The sequence below is a fragment of the Nelumbo nucifera genome, chromosome 5 (assembly GCF_055504915.1).
Source record: "Nelumbo nucifera cultivar China Antique chromosome 5, China Antique-T2T, whole genome shotgun sequence".
Classification (NCBI taxonomy): domain Eukaryota; kingdom Viridiplantae; phylum Streptophyta; class Magnoliopsida; order Proteales; family Nelumbonaceae; genus Nelumbo; species Nelumbo nucifera.
In genome coordinates this window covers 37967411-37986082 of record NC_142653.1, presented here as the reverse complement: position 1 = coordinate 37986082, position 18672 = coordinate 37967411, and the positions used below count along the sequence as shown (strand labels likewise).

General features: G+C 38.5%; 1 protein-coding gene across 2 annotated transcripts; it reads right to left on the bottom strand.

Annotated features, from left to right (window-relative positions):
- Positions 1 to 3460: 3460 nt before the first annotated feature.
- LOC104606700 (S-adenosyl-L-methionine-dependent methyltransferases superfamily protein) lies at positions 3461 to 9621 on the bottom strand. 2 transcript variants are annotated; one of them, XM_010272029.3, is made up of 9 exons: positions 9314 to 9621; positions 7327 to 8385; positions 7087 to 7236; positions 5487 to 5757; positions 5274 to 5384; positions 4997 to 5171; positions 4609 to 4881; positions 4214 to 4408; positions 3461 to 3989 (listed from the first exon to the last, which is right to left on the bottom strand). In XM_010272029.3, exons 2-9 carry the CDS (start codon positions 8347 to 8349, stop codon positions 3761 to 3763), a joined length of 2427 nt encoding a protein of 808 aa, XP_010270331.1. In that variant the 5' UTR covers positions 8350 to 8385; positions 9314 to 9621; the 3' UTR covers positions 3461 to 3760. The 2 variants fall into 2 exon arrangements, with proteins under 2 accessions (XP_010270331.1, XP_010270332.1); XM_010272030.3 differs by having other exon boundaries at positions 4609 to 4878; positions 9314 to 9562.
- Between the last annotated feature and the right edge of the window lie 9051 nt (positions 9622 to 18672).

The following is an 18672-nucleotide window of genomic DNA, read 5'->3' as shown; positions in this document are numbered from 1 at the left end:
GCGCAGTCATAAGGCAATAGCACGCACAGCGGGCCGCCCAGCCGCACGCACCGCCTGGCAGCGTGCAACACGCACCTGTTATGGGCCACCGCCCGGCAGCGCGCACCGCACCACACGGCAGTAGCAGAGGCAGCAGCATGTAGTCATAGGCAGCAGCACGCACAGCGGGCCACCCAGCCGCACGCACCGCCCGGCAGTGTGCACCACACCACACGGCAGCAACAGAGGCAGCAGCGCGCACCGCACGGCAGCACCGACCGCGCACACAGCCGGCACCGCATGGCAGCGGCACCATGAGCCACGCGCACGCACTGCGCGGCATCGGCACCGCGCACACGCACTGCGCGGCAACGGCACCGCGCACACGCGCCGCACGGCGGCAGCACCATGAGCCGCGCGCACGCACCCGGGCAGCAACAGCAGAGCGGGGCCCACATGACAGCTCATAGGGGTGGGCCCACCCTTATCAGGACACATCAAAGAGAACTCGCCACCAGCCTTCCTTATCTTAACCCTTATCCTTATCTTATCTTAAGTAAGAGTGAGTTACCATTAGGAGTAGGTAATTAGGAGTTTGAGTTCAAGTTGGAGTTTGAGTTTAATTAGGAATTTCCTTCTGTAATCTCCTATTTAAGGAGCTACGAATTGAAATAAAACATTATTCAGTTTTCCAGCCAAGAAAAGAGTGATGAGAGTTCGGGTGGTCTCTTGGACAAATCACCCATTCAGTTTCCGCAATAGGGTCTGCACGCCAGGGGAAGCAGGGCTTTCGCACCATGGACCGACTCGTGACGGGATCCTACATGCGGGACCGTAACAAAAGTTGACCCAAAGGTTAAGAATTTCCTTTGTAGATGTTGGAATGCTCTAGATGTCAAAGGATATACATTAAAAAGGGATTGAGAGTTTAGGGTTATGTCTTATTTGTAATAAGGAGACCGAAACAATTCTTCATGCTCTTTTTTTTTCTGTGAACATGCAAAAGCTATTTGCTTTGCCAGCATTCTGAATGTCAAAACAGAAGATTTTGTATCTCATTCCTCTTTCAAAGATTAGTTTGGATGGTGGGTAGACAAGGCAAAATCCCAAGGTGAAAGGAAAGATTATATCCTCCATTTGTCTACTTTTATCCTATGGGCAATTTGGAAATGTAGGAATGAATTTATCTTTGAAAATGTCACTTTGTGTTACTCTTGCTTGTTTCAACAGGATGATAAGGGAGAGGAGCCTGATTTCACCACAAGGATGGTGGCCTTTTTCCCATGCAATTAGTGCTAAGGAAAGCTCTACTTTTTGGCAACCCCCTCCTTCTGGTACAATCAAAATTAACACGGATGGCAGTTTTTTCCATGAAGGTAGGGCTTGGTTTGGTGTAATTGCAAGGGACCATACCGGTACAGTGGTTGTAAATTACTTTGTAAAGATGAAAGGCAGTTCCCCCATCCAAACGGAAGCTTTTGCTATTCTCCAAGATTTAAAGCTAATTTTTACGTTATAGGGTACCACCTCTTTTGTGATCGAGAGTGATTGTTTAAGCCTAATTAAGGCTATTAATCAAGGAAGTGCTTACGGGACTAGGGATTGTGTTTCTTGTCAAGGATATTGTACATTTTGCAAAAGACAAGAGGGTTCTCTTCTCCATTGTAAATAGGGAAGCAAACTCTTTTGCCCATAGCTTGGCGGCTAAGGGCATTAGTGATGAATGTGCTTTTGTTGAGGCTTGCCCATAGTGGGTCTGAGAGTTAACCCAAAAGAACTTTGTAAATGTAGGTTCTCTCTAAATTTCCATTTACTAAAAATAAATGGTCATTTACCCTATAGTTTCATGGATTTACTAAAACCTACCCTATAGTTTGTGTTTTACTAAATCCCCTATAGGGAAGCAACTCTGTTGCCCATATCTTGGCAGCTAAGCGCATTGGTGATGAATGTGCTTTTGTTGAGGTTTGCCCATAGTGGGTCTGAGAGTTAACCCGAAAGAACTTTGTAAATGTAGGTTCTCTCTAAATTTCCCTTTACTAAAAAAATGGTCATTTATCCTATAGTTTCATGGATTTACTAAAACTTACCCTATAGTTTGTGTTTTACTAAATCCCCTATAGTTTTCAATCAATTTACTTAATCAACCTTCCATTAGATGAAAGTGGAAAATGATAGTTTGAACACTAAAATCCACTAAAATAAATTTAATCAAAATAAACCAAAAACAAAATTGTTATTTTTGCCCCTAGTAAAACATGGACAACCACTCTATTTTTCTCTAATTGGCCAATTTTGTTTTCTATACAAAAAAAGAAAAAAAAAACGTTAGGAATACTTTTGAAATAAACAACCATGGATCCATACCCTTGAACATCTTCCACTCAGTTTAGGGGTACTTTTGGAATAAACAACCATGGGTTTATACCCTTAAACATTTTCAACTTAGTTTGGGTGGTCATGCTACTATTTTTATATGGCAAAACAAATAGTTATTAATGAAAAGATTGATTAAGTAAATCAATTGCTAACTATAAGGGTGTTTTAGTAAAATGGATAGGTTTAAATAAATCTATGAAACTATAAGGGGCATTTTAGTAAATAACCTGAAAACAGATAGGGTTGGGTAGTTGATACTTAAAGCATGAGTTGGATCTACTGCTCACACTACTGTGTATTGCAGGCATGGTTTTCAAAATTAGACCAGACTAGACAGTCAAACCGAAAAAACTGAGAACCGGTTACTTCCATTTTACCCCAGAACCATCATTTTGGCCAAAAACCATTGATTTGGTCAAAAAACCATTGGCCCAGATGATTGAACCGTTCAAACCGTCTAATGGTTTTTGGCCATTTTAATTTTGTCAGAATGGGCAGTATTCGATTCAAATGGTCGGACCATTTGACCCAGGAACCAGACCCTCAACGATTCGTTATCCAGTTAACCTTATTGTGAGCGTAAATGCGTAACCAACTATTTTCAACACTAGTACGCCTGTAAGTGTAAGCTGTAACACAGCAGCGGTGCGAGCAGGCAAACTTGACAAAATCATCATAAAGAACTAATTAGGGTATTAATTATCGTTTTTTGCACCTGAAGCGATTGGCTTGATCTCTCGAAGAATAACTTCTATCAGACTGATGATCGAATCTTATTATCAAATTCACTGGTGTGCTACCATTTGCAACTCATCATTCCGTTTTTTTTCTTTTTCTGCTTTTTTATGTAAAACTACAGAACTAGAACGTAGAACTGTGGTCCTGAATCCTGACAAAATATAGGCAAATCCAATTCTGTTCAAACCCTTTTTTCTTGCAATTCTATTCAAACTTAGGATTATATAGTCCATGCGACAATATTCCACTGCCTTCTTTCCTTGACAGAATAGAATGAACAAAAATCCCGTGTAAAATGGTTACCCAATCCAAGACATAAAACATGAATAAGCAAATCATGTTTGAACGTAAACAAACTAAGAGCTTTTACACTTTCAAGAATGCATTGATTCCAATCGGTATCTCATAATATGACTTTACAGTCAAAATTCAGGACATCCCCTCTGAAAGATATTAAAAGAAATACAAGAAACAAGACGAAGGAGAGGAATTAGAGGGACCAACTGAAATGATACATGATCTAGGATAAAAATCTAAAATTACATTTATCACAAATTGAAATTGGGTACCAAGCAACGCTACCAAAAGAATATCTACTATAGGAATCTTCTATCTTCGCAATGACTAAGTTTGAAAACAATGGTTGAAGGACATTACAATGCTCTCAGGCAATAGCATATGAGATTGTCTCTTGCTCTGTTGGCCGCCAAACGGTCTTTTGGAGACACAACAATCCCTCGTTATCCTGTGAGTAGGTCATGCGGATCTCCCACTGCAAAGATCTCGCCATGTTTGACAACTCCCCAATGGTCTCAACATTGTCTCGTACAATCAGCTTTCCTTCTGGCCTCAGTATTCGATCCACCTCTGCTACCACTGCCACCAAGTTGCACCTGCAGAACAGATACAGTCTTATTGGATGAATGAATGAATGCCACAATTAACAACTGGAATCATATGGAATACCCTTCATTGAGGCTTTAACCCATATGCTGTGTGTTTGGTTTGATAGAAAATAAGTTCCTTAAGAACTTCCACTTAACTTTCTGTTTCGCTCACGTTTTCTATCAAACCAAAGATAGACTTTTGAGGAAAAAAGACATGGAATGTAAAGAACCTCTTTTTGAGTTTGGAGAAGAGATGATCTGCATGGAGAAGGTCATAAGATCTTGGGTAGGTGCTGAATGATTCACACCAATCATGATATATCCCAAATAGACCCCGTTCATAAATTATGGGAAGTGTGTCGGGTGAATCAATTGGGACGACATTCATGACCCACACCTTCAAGTCTTTAAGAGCTGCAGCAAAACTGTAAGAAAGTGGAAGCAAACTGTAAGTTTTCAACTGCAAAATCCAACAAATAGAAATAGAAAGAAACATTGGTGTTTGTTGTTTAAGAAGAAGGAAGTTGCCTTAAGTTTACCAAGTAGCCTACAGAAAGGCCCACAAAAGGACACTAATCACACAGGACTGAATGTAGCTAAAAGAGTAAAAGGTAATTTTGCTTACCCGCCGTATACAGATCTCATGTCCATGACATTTCTGATAGATGACCAGTTGATGCCCATTCCTTTCAGATATGACTTGGTCACAACACGTTTCCAGTGCTCATAGTCTGCTGCAAAATCATCTGGTGCTGGCTTGCCATAGACACCAGTCTGAGAACTCTTCAACCAGTAAGGAGGTTTCTCAAGTCTTTCTGGCCACTGCTCTGGCCATTGAGACCCGCGATCTGAAATATCCATTGGTACCCTGTGCATACATGCCTCCAACGGCACACTCCTAGGCACAAAACATGTACACATATAAAGACCATAATACAGGAATTTATTATCCTGCAGATAATAAATTAGTCAGTGAAAACGAGTTAAATCTACTTGGGTAAAGGAAAAGATACCAAGCTGCATTTGCATCATCAGATTCTTGGCAGAGTGGAGGCTCATTCTGTGGCCTCTTGTCATAGCACACATTGGAAGTAGGCTTCCTATATATTGCTGCACCTACTCCATTCACCGTGTCCTTTTTAATTGTAACCAACTCCCAGCACATTGACTTCGTCATTGCAGACATGGCTGTCATTAACATCCATGAAAAAAGCAAAGCTGTTAGATCCAATTCATAAGTTTGTCAGACACCAGGACAAGTATATGGAATAGTCAAAGAAAATACTCTACCTTTCCAGATCTGAACATCTTCTTCCAGTTTTTGGTAAACTGGAGTAGCAGACCAAACAAAGTAACCACCAGGTCGCAAAACACGATTCAGCTCTAAGAGAAGTTTGCCACCTGCATATTTTTCTCTTGCAATAAGTGCCCCCAACAGAAGAGGAATAAGCACAAAACCAAGACACTAGGTTAACACTCAACAGATTGTAAAATAGAAAATACCTTCAATGTGCCAGGGCACCCTACAGCGTGCACAGTGGACAACATCAAACACTCTACCAGGAAAGGGTAGTCTTTTGGTGCCCATCACAGCTGAAATGGCAGGGATACCCCTTTCTAGAGCAAATTGCACCTGTGCTTCATGTTCATCCTTGGGAGCAAATGACATGGCAAGGACATCCCTTTCAAAGAGAAATCCCCCAAAGCTCGCCACTCCACACCCAACGTCCAATATCACACGTGTGCGTTTCCCCCATGCAATGTCAGGCAGAGACTGCAGTGGCAATTACACATATCCATGTTAAGTCAAAAAGGTAAAAGGGAGGAATGCAAGAAAATGTCAACCTGAAATTCACTAATCATCAGTATCTTCGTGTTTGGGCTGTGGTACATTGCTAGAGTGGTAGGGGAAAAGCTATCAAATAAAAACATGTTCCTAGGAAAGGGGTGCATGCACACACAAAAATAGATAAGAGAAATAAGTGAACATTACATGCAGAAGAGATTGATCTTGTGGATGGGCCTAAATTGTCCCATAGAATACTTCTGTGATGAACTGATCACTGTAAAATTGTAATGGAGTTTCACTTTGCCACAACCTATTTTAGTTAGAAGGTAAACAGGCATTACTCCCTACAAGAAGATAGTAGACAAGGGAAGAGGAAACAAGAATTGTATGCAAGGGAAGATAATTGGTTTTCTTTGAGGAAAAACCAGAAAACGTCCACCCAAGCACAAATATGATTTACAAGCAAGAAAGATGGTTCTATTCATTCACAACTTTGCATTTTATACACTCCTGGGACTCCAAGCATTGACATATTACTATAGCTGCTAATAACTCCCCCACATGATGTCACACTTATTCTCCTGCATAATAGTAACAAGTCCCCTGAATAATAGTATCCGTGACTGTCACACTTGATCAAACTCATTTACTCGGATCAAAGTAACATCCCACTACCCAATAACTGACTCATTAGAATCCTAACAGTCTTATTAATGATACCTGTAACAGTGAGTGAGAATCCAACATTGAAATGATAATAACAATTAAAAAACACTTATAGTTATGTCTGACAATTCAATTTATGACCCAAAGAGGCATTTCCCCAATTATGCACAATGGCAGGAACGCATGCACATACATATGTCTAGATTGATAAACAAATAGAGATGGAGAGGGAGGAGAAAACTTTGCTTTCCATGTTCAACAGCCTAAGCTGTCAATAGGGCTCTCCCTGTGTGAAAGGTAAGTTCACCTGGAAATACATCCAGCATCAATACTGTTACAACTTACAAGGTGGTTGTGTGAACTAAAATGTCATGCAGGTGGCTGTGAACTAAAATGTCGAATTTAGATAGCCAACTTTTTTTCCAAGAGGGAGGGATGAGGGATAAAGAAATAAATATACACAACACAACAAAAAAGCGTAGCTCTTGATAAAGCAAAATGGCAGAACAGGTTTCACAAAACCAACCCCAAAAAATTGGGCCTAAGGCTGAAATGAGTTGAATAGTATTATAGTAGAGGGAGGGCAATAATAATATAGTAGAAGAACAAATAATGCAATTCAACAGTAAAAGACAGATAAGTACCCACCTCCTGAATGAAATCAATGTAATGAAGAGCACCATGCTTGAACTGAGTTCCACCACCAGGGAAAGTAAGATACTCGCCAGTAACTTTGACCCAGTTTTGGTGTCCCTTTACCTCTGCAAGCTTGGTGTGGGGAACATTGTAGTACCATATCTGCAGGAGATAAGCAATTAAGAGATCTGGATTAAAGCAGCACTGATGAAAATGATTGTGCATTCAATATTAAGCAAATAGATGGTATACCTTTTCCCTGCTCTTAGGCCACTTAATTGGGATCTTGTATCCTTCAGGTAGAGAAACAAGACAAGTGGGGGCCTCTTCAGGGCAATGCCTTTCTCGATGTTCATAGTGCTTGGTACTTGGGAGCTTCCTAATAGCTTGCAAATTATCAAGACAAGGGATGTAATCTGGCCCAGCAGTGACGTTACAAAGCTTCCAGCTGTACCCCTTCTTGTCCTTAGATTTTTGTGTGTCCTTTTCATTCTTCGACTCCACTGCTTGAGTTGAGAATGCCCCATTTTCAGTAGTTGTCTCATTAAGAATCTCAGACTGGGACCCAGCAGGAAATACCTCACTTGGGACCTGGCCATCCTTCTTATTTTCATCCAAGCTCTGCTCCTTCTCCTCTTGATCTTGCTTTGTCTTCTCCTCTATATTGCTCTCAACTTTGTCCTCTTGCTTTGTTTCTTCTGATCTCTCCTCAACTTTGTCCTCTGAATCTTTCTTCTCACCTGAGCTCTCCTCAGATTCTGTCTGCTCGCCTTCACTACCTTCCGTTTTTGTTTCTTCGCTTTCTGAATTTGGCTCTTCCTTTTTGGATTCCTCGACATCCATCTTCCCATCCCCGTCATTTTCATTTTCTGTTTTGGACTCCTCTTCAGTCTTCTTATCATCATTCTCCTCAGGCTTTTCTTCCTGCTTTTCCTCAATTTCAATTGTTTGCTCAGGTGTATTTTGATTCTCCTGCTCATCAGATTTGCTGTCATCCTGAAGAGTGCTGGTGCTGCTGTCCCCTTTCATTGCATCTTCAGGTAAATCACCAGGACTATCCTCAAATTGGCGAGAACCACTCTCAGTCACTTGTTTTACTTCAGTGTTGGTATCTTGAGAAGACGTGTCTACCCTTTGAACAGGAACTACAGATGATGATGTCATCATCCAAACCCCAACCAAGCAAAGAGCAACAAACACGATGATTGTCACAGTTGAACAGTAGGAAGATGATGACCTCCTACTGTCCGCTCTGGCATTTTTCCCAAATGCCATTTTTGTTACTCACAAAAATCCTTTGAATCTCTACACCTGAAGGCAGAGCAAAATCAGAAAATCAGGCACCAAACCAAAGATAAGTACTCCAACTTAAAATCTAATAAAAGTTGTAGAATCACCAGATAAAAGAAATTTCTTAGTAGTACGAAAACCAGCACAAATGCATGATTAGAGATGGAGATCTAATCCAGAATAGATATCATTAGATCACTAGATCCACAAGAACAAAATAATTACAGAAGTAATAAATCACCACTGGAACCTAACTACTGAAACAAAAACAGTATAAAATTATCTTCCAACTTGAATTCAGAAATTAGAACTTCAAGTTGTTTGGGACAGAGAAACCGAACACTACGGAGTACCAAAAAGACTAACAACGGCAACAAGACAACAACTACTGGTAGAGAAAACTTCAAATAACTGTATAATTACAAATTACACGAGATCACTAAAAAACCAAATATAAAAGGTTAGTTCACACTTCACAATGTAGAAAACTCTAACTTTTGACTCCAAAAAAAAAGGATATTCGAACCAAGAACTAGCTGAAGCGAATCGAATCAGTCCAGATCTACATCATATCCCCACAAAAACACATACAGGGCCGAAAAAAAAACCAGAAAAGTTCATAGACGAAATCAACTAAAGTCCACACTAACATAAAAGAGAGCACATTATACACGTTCTCCAGCTAAAAGAAATAAAGCTACTACAGAACGCGAATGAAACACACCGAACTACACTAGATCCGCCTCAAGATCCCGTGCAATTATAAGATTTCGACCTCTTCGTCTAATAAATGAGAAAACCCTAAGATCTTCAGCTCAGAAGCAATAAAACAAATATGAATAGCTAAAACTCAAGCACTGAGAATCTCAACATGATCTAGCTGACAAAGATGAAATTAGACAACATTGTATTGCAAGATCTGCTGAACTAGCCCTAAAAATCCAAGTACCTTGCTTCTCCGGAGAAAAATCGCCACGGATCTAAAAGAATTATCGCGTCCTTCGCCTTCTCTCTTTCTGTGAAGAGAGGAAGACGCTGGGCGTCGGTGAAGAGAATACGAGCTGTAAGAGAGAGAGCGACAGTGGATATAAGGGAGTCGAGTGTACTTTTTTATCCACTTTATTACCGCTGGAAAGAGGAGATAAAATGATAAAATTAGCTGAACGCAACTGTTCAGCAGACTATGCAACGAAATAACAACACTCCACAATCCACACCGGTCATAAAATAGATGAGCCCACAAGCCACAAGGCCCACAACCATTAAGCTCCCAGCATGACCCTATCTATGGTGGCGACGAGCATACCACCGCCCATATATTAGAAACATTTTCTTATGAATGAAAGGAAATATTTGCAATGTTTAGCTGTAATGTCACATAGGTGGAGGTTGGGGCAAAAACTAAAAAAAACCGTGTCCCACCCTGATACCAACATGATCCATATCCACACATCCTACTATAGAAATGGCTGGGACCTATTATATCTTAGATGTGCGAACATAGATCAATGTTGGAGCGGATTTTTTGTTGGAAGCAGATCCAGAATTGGGGCAAAAGAGAGTATGAGTTGGGATTTCCTCCCAACAGCAACTGTCCCAATATGCTCAACATTATTTGTGTTCACACTTCTTACCATAAGATACCATGCATGAGATGCGCGGACACATGATGTTGGAACGTGTGTAGAGCAAGGTTTTAAAAACCGGATGGGACATGAAACCGTTTTGGAGATCGGTCATTGAATTGAACGGTTCAATCGTCTGATTAGTTTATTTTTTATTTAAAAATAAAAAAAAAATAAAAAGGTTAAAACTGTTATCTGGGTCGATAAGTCAACTTTTCGACTTCTTAGGTCAGCGGGTTACTGATCAAATCAACAGTTTTTGGCCCATGAACGGTTTTGGGGTAAACAAAATCTGTTGCTTGATCGATTCTTGGATCAATTGGTCCGACTGTCCGATTTTCAAAACCATGGTCTAGAGTAGTTTTAGATTCATGGGTAATGTCGAAAAGCATATAGCACTTGGGATTTACTACCCACAAATTGTTCTCACATCATCTCCATATAGAACACCATCCCACTGAATTGAGAACATCTCCCATAAAAAACACATTAGGGATCTATTACTCATAAGTTGTTCCCACATCACACCACCGCCATGTACAGAGAACATCTCCCCATGAATGAGAAGAGAGATATTTTCAATGCATAGCTGTAATATCTCATGGGTAAGGATGTAGGAGCAACTCGTGGGTAGCTATAATGTCCCATGGGGAATGTGGGAAGAGTTTGTAGAAGAAGATTCACACCCTGACATAGTGCGATTTGAGTGAACTAGCATCTGAGTGAAGAACAATACAAAGATTTAACTTTTATAACTTAGAGGGAATCCAAAGTAAGTATTATATTTATATGATAGAATATTAATTATTAATAATTCAATCAAAGCATGCATTTTCCATTCTAATAAATCAGCATAGCAAAACAATCGAGACTCAAATCCCTTTTCTTACTAAAAAAATCTCAAATTTTACATTACCCCTAAGCCACCCTTCCTAATTAATATCTTCCCCTATCTCGCTTAATTTTATTCATGGCTTTAGCATTGTGAAAGGATAGTTTGCTTCCCCGATTCTCTAGCATTATTCAAACTATTAAAACAAAAAAGAGGTAGCCAAATAGATTGAAGGGAATCGTTTTCAATCTGGTTTTCTTCCTTTATCATAGAAAAGAAAATTTTTGTTTTGGGGTTCAAATTGTCTTGGTGATTGATTCTAAATAACGTAGATTCAAGCAGGAGTGTTCATTCGGTTAGTTCAGTTAATAAATATTATTAGGTTCAGTTCAATTGATTTTGAAAAAGTACGAATAGGCGCAATGCAGATTTCTGATTTTCACTGCAGATTTATAAATATTCTAAATATTAACAATCCATATTTTATGCATCAATGCTTGCCCATAAATTTGCATCAATTCTGAACTGGCACCTATCTCAATGGTACTTTGAAGTCATAAATTCTGACCCTGATCTAAACTGTCATTTTCCCTTGATTTTTTTTGTCAAACTAACTAAAAATTGAAAACCAAAATTTGTAAAAATTAAAACCAAACCAAATCTATTTGTTCAATTTGCTTTTCAGTTTGATATTAGAATTTGAACCAATTTGCGTTTGAGATGTTCCCAAATAGAGCTTGAGTGGGGGTACACTGCCCAGAGAACCAATACTAACTCAATTTGAACACCCCTCGATCCAAGTGTTGAACAATAATTTTTAGCTAACAACAGAATTGGGATTTGCTACTCGCGGAGAGCATCTCACACTGATCTCAACAGCCACATCCCACCCTCTAGTCAGAACATCTCCTTACAAACAAAGAGACATTCGTGATGTGTGGACGGGACATGCTGTCAAGTCAGTGTAAAAAGAAGATCCGGACTCTTAACAACCTAACATGAATAACTATGAGACTGTACATTCTAGGTGCTAATAAAATAAGTTACAACACTCTACCAAAAAAATTCGACACTGCACGTGTGGGTCTTATTTTTGTAATAGGTATCAATCTAGAAGTTGAGTATACGGATCTCGGATGGGCTCCTTTCAAAGTATATCCTATATGTGCTCTATACTTGGTGCAAATTGCATACCTATGCGGAACCCTGCTATATTTATGTGGATCCTCATCCACCATTCCTTAGTTGCTTTCTTCTGGGACCCAATGATGTGGTTAAGCCATCATATGCTTGAATGATTAATTAGGGACTAGAAAGGCTGATCAGTGATGCACATGGCTATTGTCCTGGGATGAAGAAAGCGTAGAGAAGTTTAATCGTAGGAGTACTCACAAAATTCCATCGTGAGGTCCATGTGAGGACTAATTTTGTGAGAGCATATCCAAACTCTAAATTAGAGATCTTGGATGGATTGCTATAATCAGCGGTCGGTGAGACATGCCACATGGAGCATCTTTAATTCTTTATATTTATGGATAATTAATTACTCTGAGAACAAAGGTTGATAAAATCAGGATTCCATATTTCCATGCTTCATCTTTTTCACGTTATCTAACCAATCGAAGAACTCCTCAAGTCCTGATGCAGAGGAGTCGCGATGTGCCGGTTGCCTATTAATGGCTGGGATCCATCTGGATCCTCGAATAGGAGAGTGCCCTGTACGTTGTATTTATGCCGTAGCCTGTCCTTATAAAATTGGGAGCGCATCTCACACTGACTGACTTACAGGTATCGTGCATTGGGAATCTTCCATGAATTATCATAGAGATGTTTCCGATCCATAATGAGATATGTGCCTGTAAAGTCGGTGTGAGGAGCAGATACGTCTCGTCCTTACAGGCTTTGAGTTTGAGGAGGTGTTTTCTTATTGAATAACCAATGATTCAGCAAATCAGAAGTGCATTGGTGAAGACTTAATAACGTTTTTTTTTTTTTTTTACAAACACACTTAAACATGCATATCATATATATGATGGATCATGCTATCATGATGATGTGTGCAGACACGCATAATATTGGAAGCAAGTTGGGACAGTTTTGTAAGAAGACCCCTGTTTCAATTGACATAAGAGAAGTGAAAAGTACCAGCTGGCTATCCATACTATTCACAACCTTTGCAGCTAATGCAATGCTAATATTTCCCCATGAATAAGAATATTTGTACACGCGGATATGTTCCAGAATGGTCTCCAGCTGCTGGTTGCAGTGTTGACATGGGATGGCATCTTACAAGATTGGGGACGGATTATTTCTGAATAGTTTGGATTTGGTATAGACAAGATGCTATGTACATGGCAAATCTGGGTAAGTGTAGCCACGTAGGTAGCAAAATTGCTCTTACTTCATTTACTAGTATAAAAAAATAAGTAAATTAGAGAAATTAATTTGTCATTTAATTTTAGGCAAAATTTATTGTGTAAAAATTGGTACAAACCCAAAAATTTAAATTTATGTATCATATATGATTAATACTTAATTGCATATGCCCTTCTAGTATGAAACAAAATTACAGTCTAAATAATAAAGTGGGATATCATACTTGATTGATAAATTTTAGCGCTGTTAAAATTTTTAATGTGATTGCTAAATACACAAGCTTTTTGGTAAATATTCATTTCTACGTCATAATAAAACTTTTAATTTTATGATCAAATTGTATTTAAAAGAAGAGTTAATTATAATATTATTAAATGATATAGCGCCAATATTTAATCCATTGCTTACTTTGGGACAAAATTCAAATATCATATTTATGAAAGGAGTCAAACATAAAACAAATATTTTAGTTCTTGGACCAGAGTAAAACCCGGGATGTTCTTTGGGCCCCGGTATTTTGGTTAATCAGGCAATATGCCAATCCAACGTCATTTAACCGGGACCAAAAAAAAGACTCGGGTTCTCAATTTTACAGTCTGACCGTCTGATCCGGATTCCGAGCCAAGTCTTAAAAAATTGACAAAACTATCAAATAAGATAGACGAAATAGTGTGGAAGAATCAGAATGCAACTAATTCCCGGAAGGGTGAAGGGTAATTTTCGTAATAAGAATATTCATTGTCTGGAAAGGAAAGTGGAGACAAAGGGGAGAGTCGGTGGTCGTCGGTGGAGAAAAGAAAATTGCAATTGGCCGGGCAACGCGCTAGTATGATGCAATAGGAATGAACACCGACAATCAAATTTCTCGTCTCCCTCTCTGTTTCTCGGTGGAACATGCATCTTTAGCGTTTGTTAGACGACCGTGGAGATCAGACGGCGACGACACTATTGTGGTCTGTGGGGCCAAAAAAATATGCTATTGGTATTGGAGATCCGGCAAAATGTAATGGTGAGAAGTAAACTGATAACACTCAAGATTGAGATGCAATGAATTGGAATTGTATGGTGCAATGTAATAATGTGGAACCCAAATAAAACACTCTTTATCACCAATTGCCTGTTTTGATGACGGGTGATTGTTGGGACTAATCTGAACCATTCCCCAATGAGAGAAATGGGCCCACCTAAGGATAGGATTGACCACACTCATTGTAGGCTGGGGGAGAAATAATGAATTGAGAAGTAGGAAATCAAGTACTGAAGGAGTATGTATAGTACTATTTCTACAATGATGTTTGAACAGAAATTAGGTGAGTGGAGGATTGTTGTGGCTTGTGGGTTTGGTGGTCGAGCACATATGAAGTGAAGGAGATAGATTTGATGTTATATGCAAAAAGAAAGACTTGTTGAGATATGACCCCTTGAGATATTTATATTGTAATGAAATCAGAAATATATGCATGAGCTCAGCTCAATCAACAAGCAAGTTCTCGGAAAATCTGTGTGGTCAGTAGACCTGTTCATGGGCCCGACCCCCGTGCGGGTTTTAACAGGTATATAGGCCTGCGGGCTTAACTTCGGGCCAAAAAACCCGACCCGCAATAAATTTGAGCTGGGCTCGGGATTTGCCAAAATAGCCTGACCCGGCTTATAACTAAACCTAAAAACCTAGTTGAATACCCCTCTTTTTTTCACCTTCTTTCCTTCTTTTTTCAACCAAATTCTTCTTCTCCACATCATCTTTCCCTTCTTTATATTATTTTTTTAATATAAATAAATTTTGAATTTATATATTTTTTAATGTAAATAAATTCTGATTTATATTGATTATTGAATAGGGAAATTTTCTAATTTTTTTATTAGGTCGGGCTTCGGGTTTTTTATTAGGGCCAGGCTCGGGCCCAAGTTGTAGGCCCGTTGGTCGGGCCGGGCTCGGGCCTAACATATTTCTATTAATGGAGAGTAAAAGCCCGGCCCGGCCCAGCCCATGAATAGGTCTAGTGGTCAAACTATCCAAATTGAAGATAAAGCAGCAATATTGTATTACATTGTGATGAATTATTCCACCACTCCGAGAGTTTGAATTTTGTCCTTACAAAATCTGTTTTTACACTGTTTTAAAGTTCTTGCAGTCGCAATGGAAATATCTTTGTATTTGCATGTTTCTTATTCATCAATAGATATTCCTAATGCACAGTTGTAAAGGGCTCTAAAACGGTATGGGGATGGACACAAAATCCAAATTTTTAGAGGCCAAAATATTGAAATATTGTTGATTCACTTATTTGTATTGCCAATTTGCAGTCTGAATTAGTAATAAATTATATTTGACCTTAAAAGGCTGTTCAGATATGCTTAACTTATTTTCCTGTACTTCTAATCATTCTGTGACAAGTTTCTCATTGCATGTGTAAATATAATGTATGTGTTTGGTTTCCTTTATGTTTATTGAGTTGCCACATAGGTACCATGTTAGCAAAGGCCTTATTAATTGCATCCGTATGTATCAATGTTTGCATCCATAGCAAAGGTTTCATTAAAAGCAAACATCGATTTTTGTGTCTCTTTGAAGCTTACTGAAACGGATAAATATTTATTGGCACTTTGTTGATGTGGTGCCTAATGACGCTTATGTATCATAAACACCCTCATTAATTACTTTTTTCGGTTTTGCAGCCACACAAGTATAAAACGTTTATTCAATAAACGTAAACGAAACCAAACACCTTCAATATGCATAGGTATTTACATTGAGTCCAGATCTACCAAGTGAGTGAGAATGTACATTCAGCCATGAGAATGTGCAAAATGCCAAAGATCACCTCAGCCTAAAAATTCAAGACTTGGGCCAAGGTTTTCCTGTTCAGGCCCGGCCAAGGCCTAGTCTGGTCTACAATTATTTTCAATGAAAAAGAATCTATGTAATTATAAAATATATATTTGCTTTGAATCTGATGCATAAAAGATAAATTTAATTATATAATATTAACTTATATCTTTACCAGTTACTCTAGTTTCATTAAATACTACATTCTAACAAAGCTAGCTATACAAAAAAAAATCAATCAGGACAATCAAAGTAGAAAACAGTCGGACTGTGTAATCCTTTTAGGACTAGGGCATGAACCACCCCATTACAAGACCTTTTTAACAAAAGAAATCGAACACTCAGAACCTGCAGTAATGACTACAAATCTTGGAAAAGCCATAATTCTTGGCAAGCTCTAAGCCCATGTATCACTGTGATTGCTTCAGTCTGGAGTGGAGACGACGCTTTACATGGGCCAAAACACACCGCTACACACAAAAGCAGAGTTGCTTCTAATTATCACTCAATGGCCAACTTTATTCAAATTTACAAAACCTCCATATGAATTTATCTTGATGGTCTAGCCACCAAGGCGGCCAAAAGAAAGGTAATGACTAATCACCAAGCTCCTAAAAGGGGTATTTAACAACATGGTTGATTTGCTATATATTGAAAATAAAAACAACTCTCACATTTCTCAAAGGAATTATTCCGTCTAAAAACTTAAGTTGTTAGGTGAGGTCTTTGAATAGGTTTTTGATTTCTAATACGTCTCTTCATACAAAAGCCCATTAAACTTGAAGCATGGATATACACATACCCACTTATATCTTGTGCTGAAATTTAATCAAGTATAATGGGGGACATCAGTGATTGAACACTAAACTATTTGATCAAATACGCTCTGATAAGGAACCATTCAACCTAAAAATTTAAACTGTTTGGTGAAGTCCTTGAATAGATTTTTAGTTTCAAACAACATTAACAAAATTAGATTATTTTTACTGATGTGATAATTGTTTACAAAACCAACCATATTATCAAACGTCTCCTTTCGGTTTGAAGAGACTTTGGAGCAAGGCCTCAAACTCTCTACGGTGATTTTTACAATCCTGCTAATTGCATTTAGGTTACCATCATGTGAAGGTTCAACATCATCTTTGTCAAAGGTATACCTGTTACGAGATTTCTTTATAGGCCAAAGTAAAATGGCAGTATCAACAAAGAAATCTCTCTCTCACTGTTGCACCCAGTCAAATAACCAAACCTTATAAGCCAGGTCGGGCACTGTGTAGGCTTGAGCCTGGGCTATAGCCATTATCGATTTATCAATAGGCGCTAACTACTAAGGACCTGGACCGGCCCATGATCACTCCTGATCCAGCCTAACCCCTCCAAAGAGCCCAACTGCCCAAAATCCCAAATAGATGAGACCATCAATGGACTGTTGCCCTTTATTATGCCCTTCTCGATTACTTTTTAAAAATGCATTATCTTATTTTTTTGTTAAATATTAAGTTAATTTGTATTTCTCTTTCAGAAAAAAAAGTTGTATTCATTCAATTTGTATTATGCCCTTCTCCTAATTGTCTTCCAACTGCGTAGCGTAGCAAATAGCAACTTCCCCCTCTTCTTGAATTATCATGTGGCTACGAGAGCGTAACTGTCCTTTGAAATACCCCCAACTTATCCTCTTAAAAAGTTAAAAACAAAAATATTTACAAAGTACTTACTGAATTCGGTCCCCATTAAGAGGGTGTATTGCCAATCTTGTTTCTTAAAGCAAACAATGGAGGGGCCCACCGTCCACCCCTCCGCAGTAGTTAGGAGTGAGAAAATAACACAAAAAACGAATTGATCAAAATCAAATCGAGAAATCAGTTAACCGAGTCGATCGGTTTAGTTTTGGTTCGGTGTCTTTAAAAATCTAATGAGTTCAGTTTCGATTAACTAATATAGAAACCCGGCGGTTAATCGAACTGGCCGGTATAAATACATTTCTATATATTTTATATATATTTGTGTATATTATATAATTATATATTTTATATATTATAAATTAATAAATATGCATAATATATAAATATATATTTTTATAATATATTGTAAAAATTAAAAACCTAAAATCAACAAATCGAACCGATCAACCAGCTAACCGATTGATTTTGGTTCGATTTCGATTACCAGTTTTCCAAAAACTAATAATAATGGTTCAGTTACAAAAAAAAACCTACAGTTCGATTAACCAAACCATGAGCACCCTTTACCAGTAGCCAAGACATTTTAAAGTATCTAAGAGTAGGACTGTCAATGGGTCAACAGCCCAGTAGACCCAAACTCAACCAATCCAATTTTATGCGTCCAGATCTCTTGAAAGAAAAAACACATGTAATACTTTGAGATCACGGCATCTATATGTACTTCAAGAGTATTTTTCATGTTTGTATGTTAAATTCATGTAGAGATACTCTCGATGTGCAGTTGGATGCCGTACTCCCAATATATTTACATGGTTTTTGCTTTTAGGTGTTAAATTCATGTAGAGATATTCCCGATGTGCAGTTGGATGCCGTACTCCCAATATATTTACATGGTTTTTGCTTTTAGGTGATCCCATCTCGTTTTATAAGGTCTGAATCTGCATTACGTGTCTTGATTATAGTTGA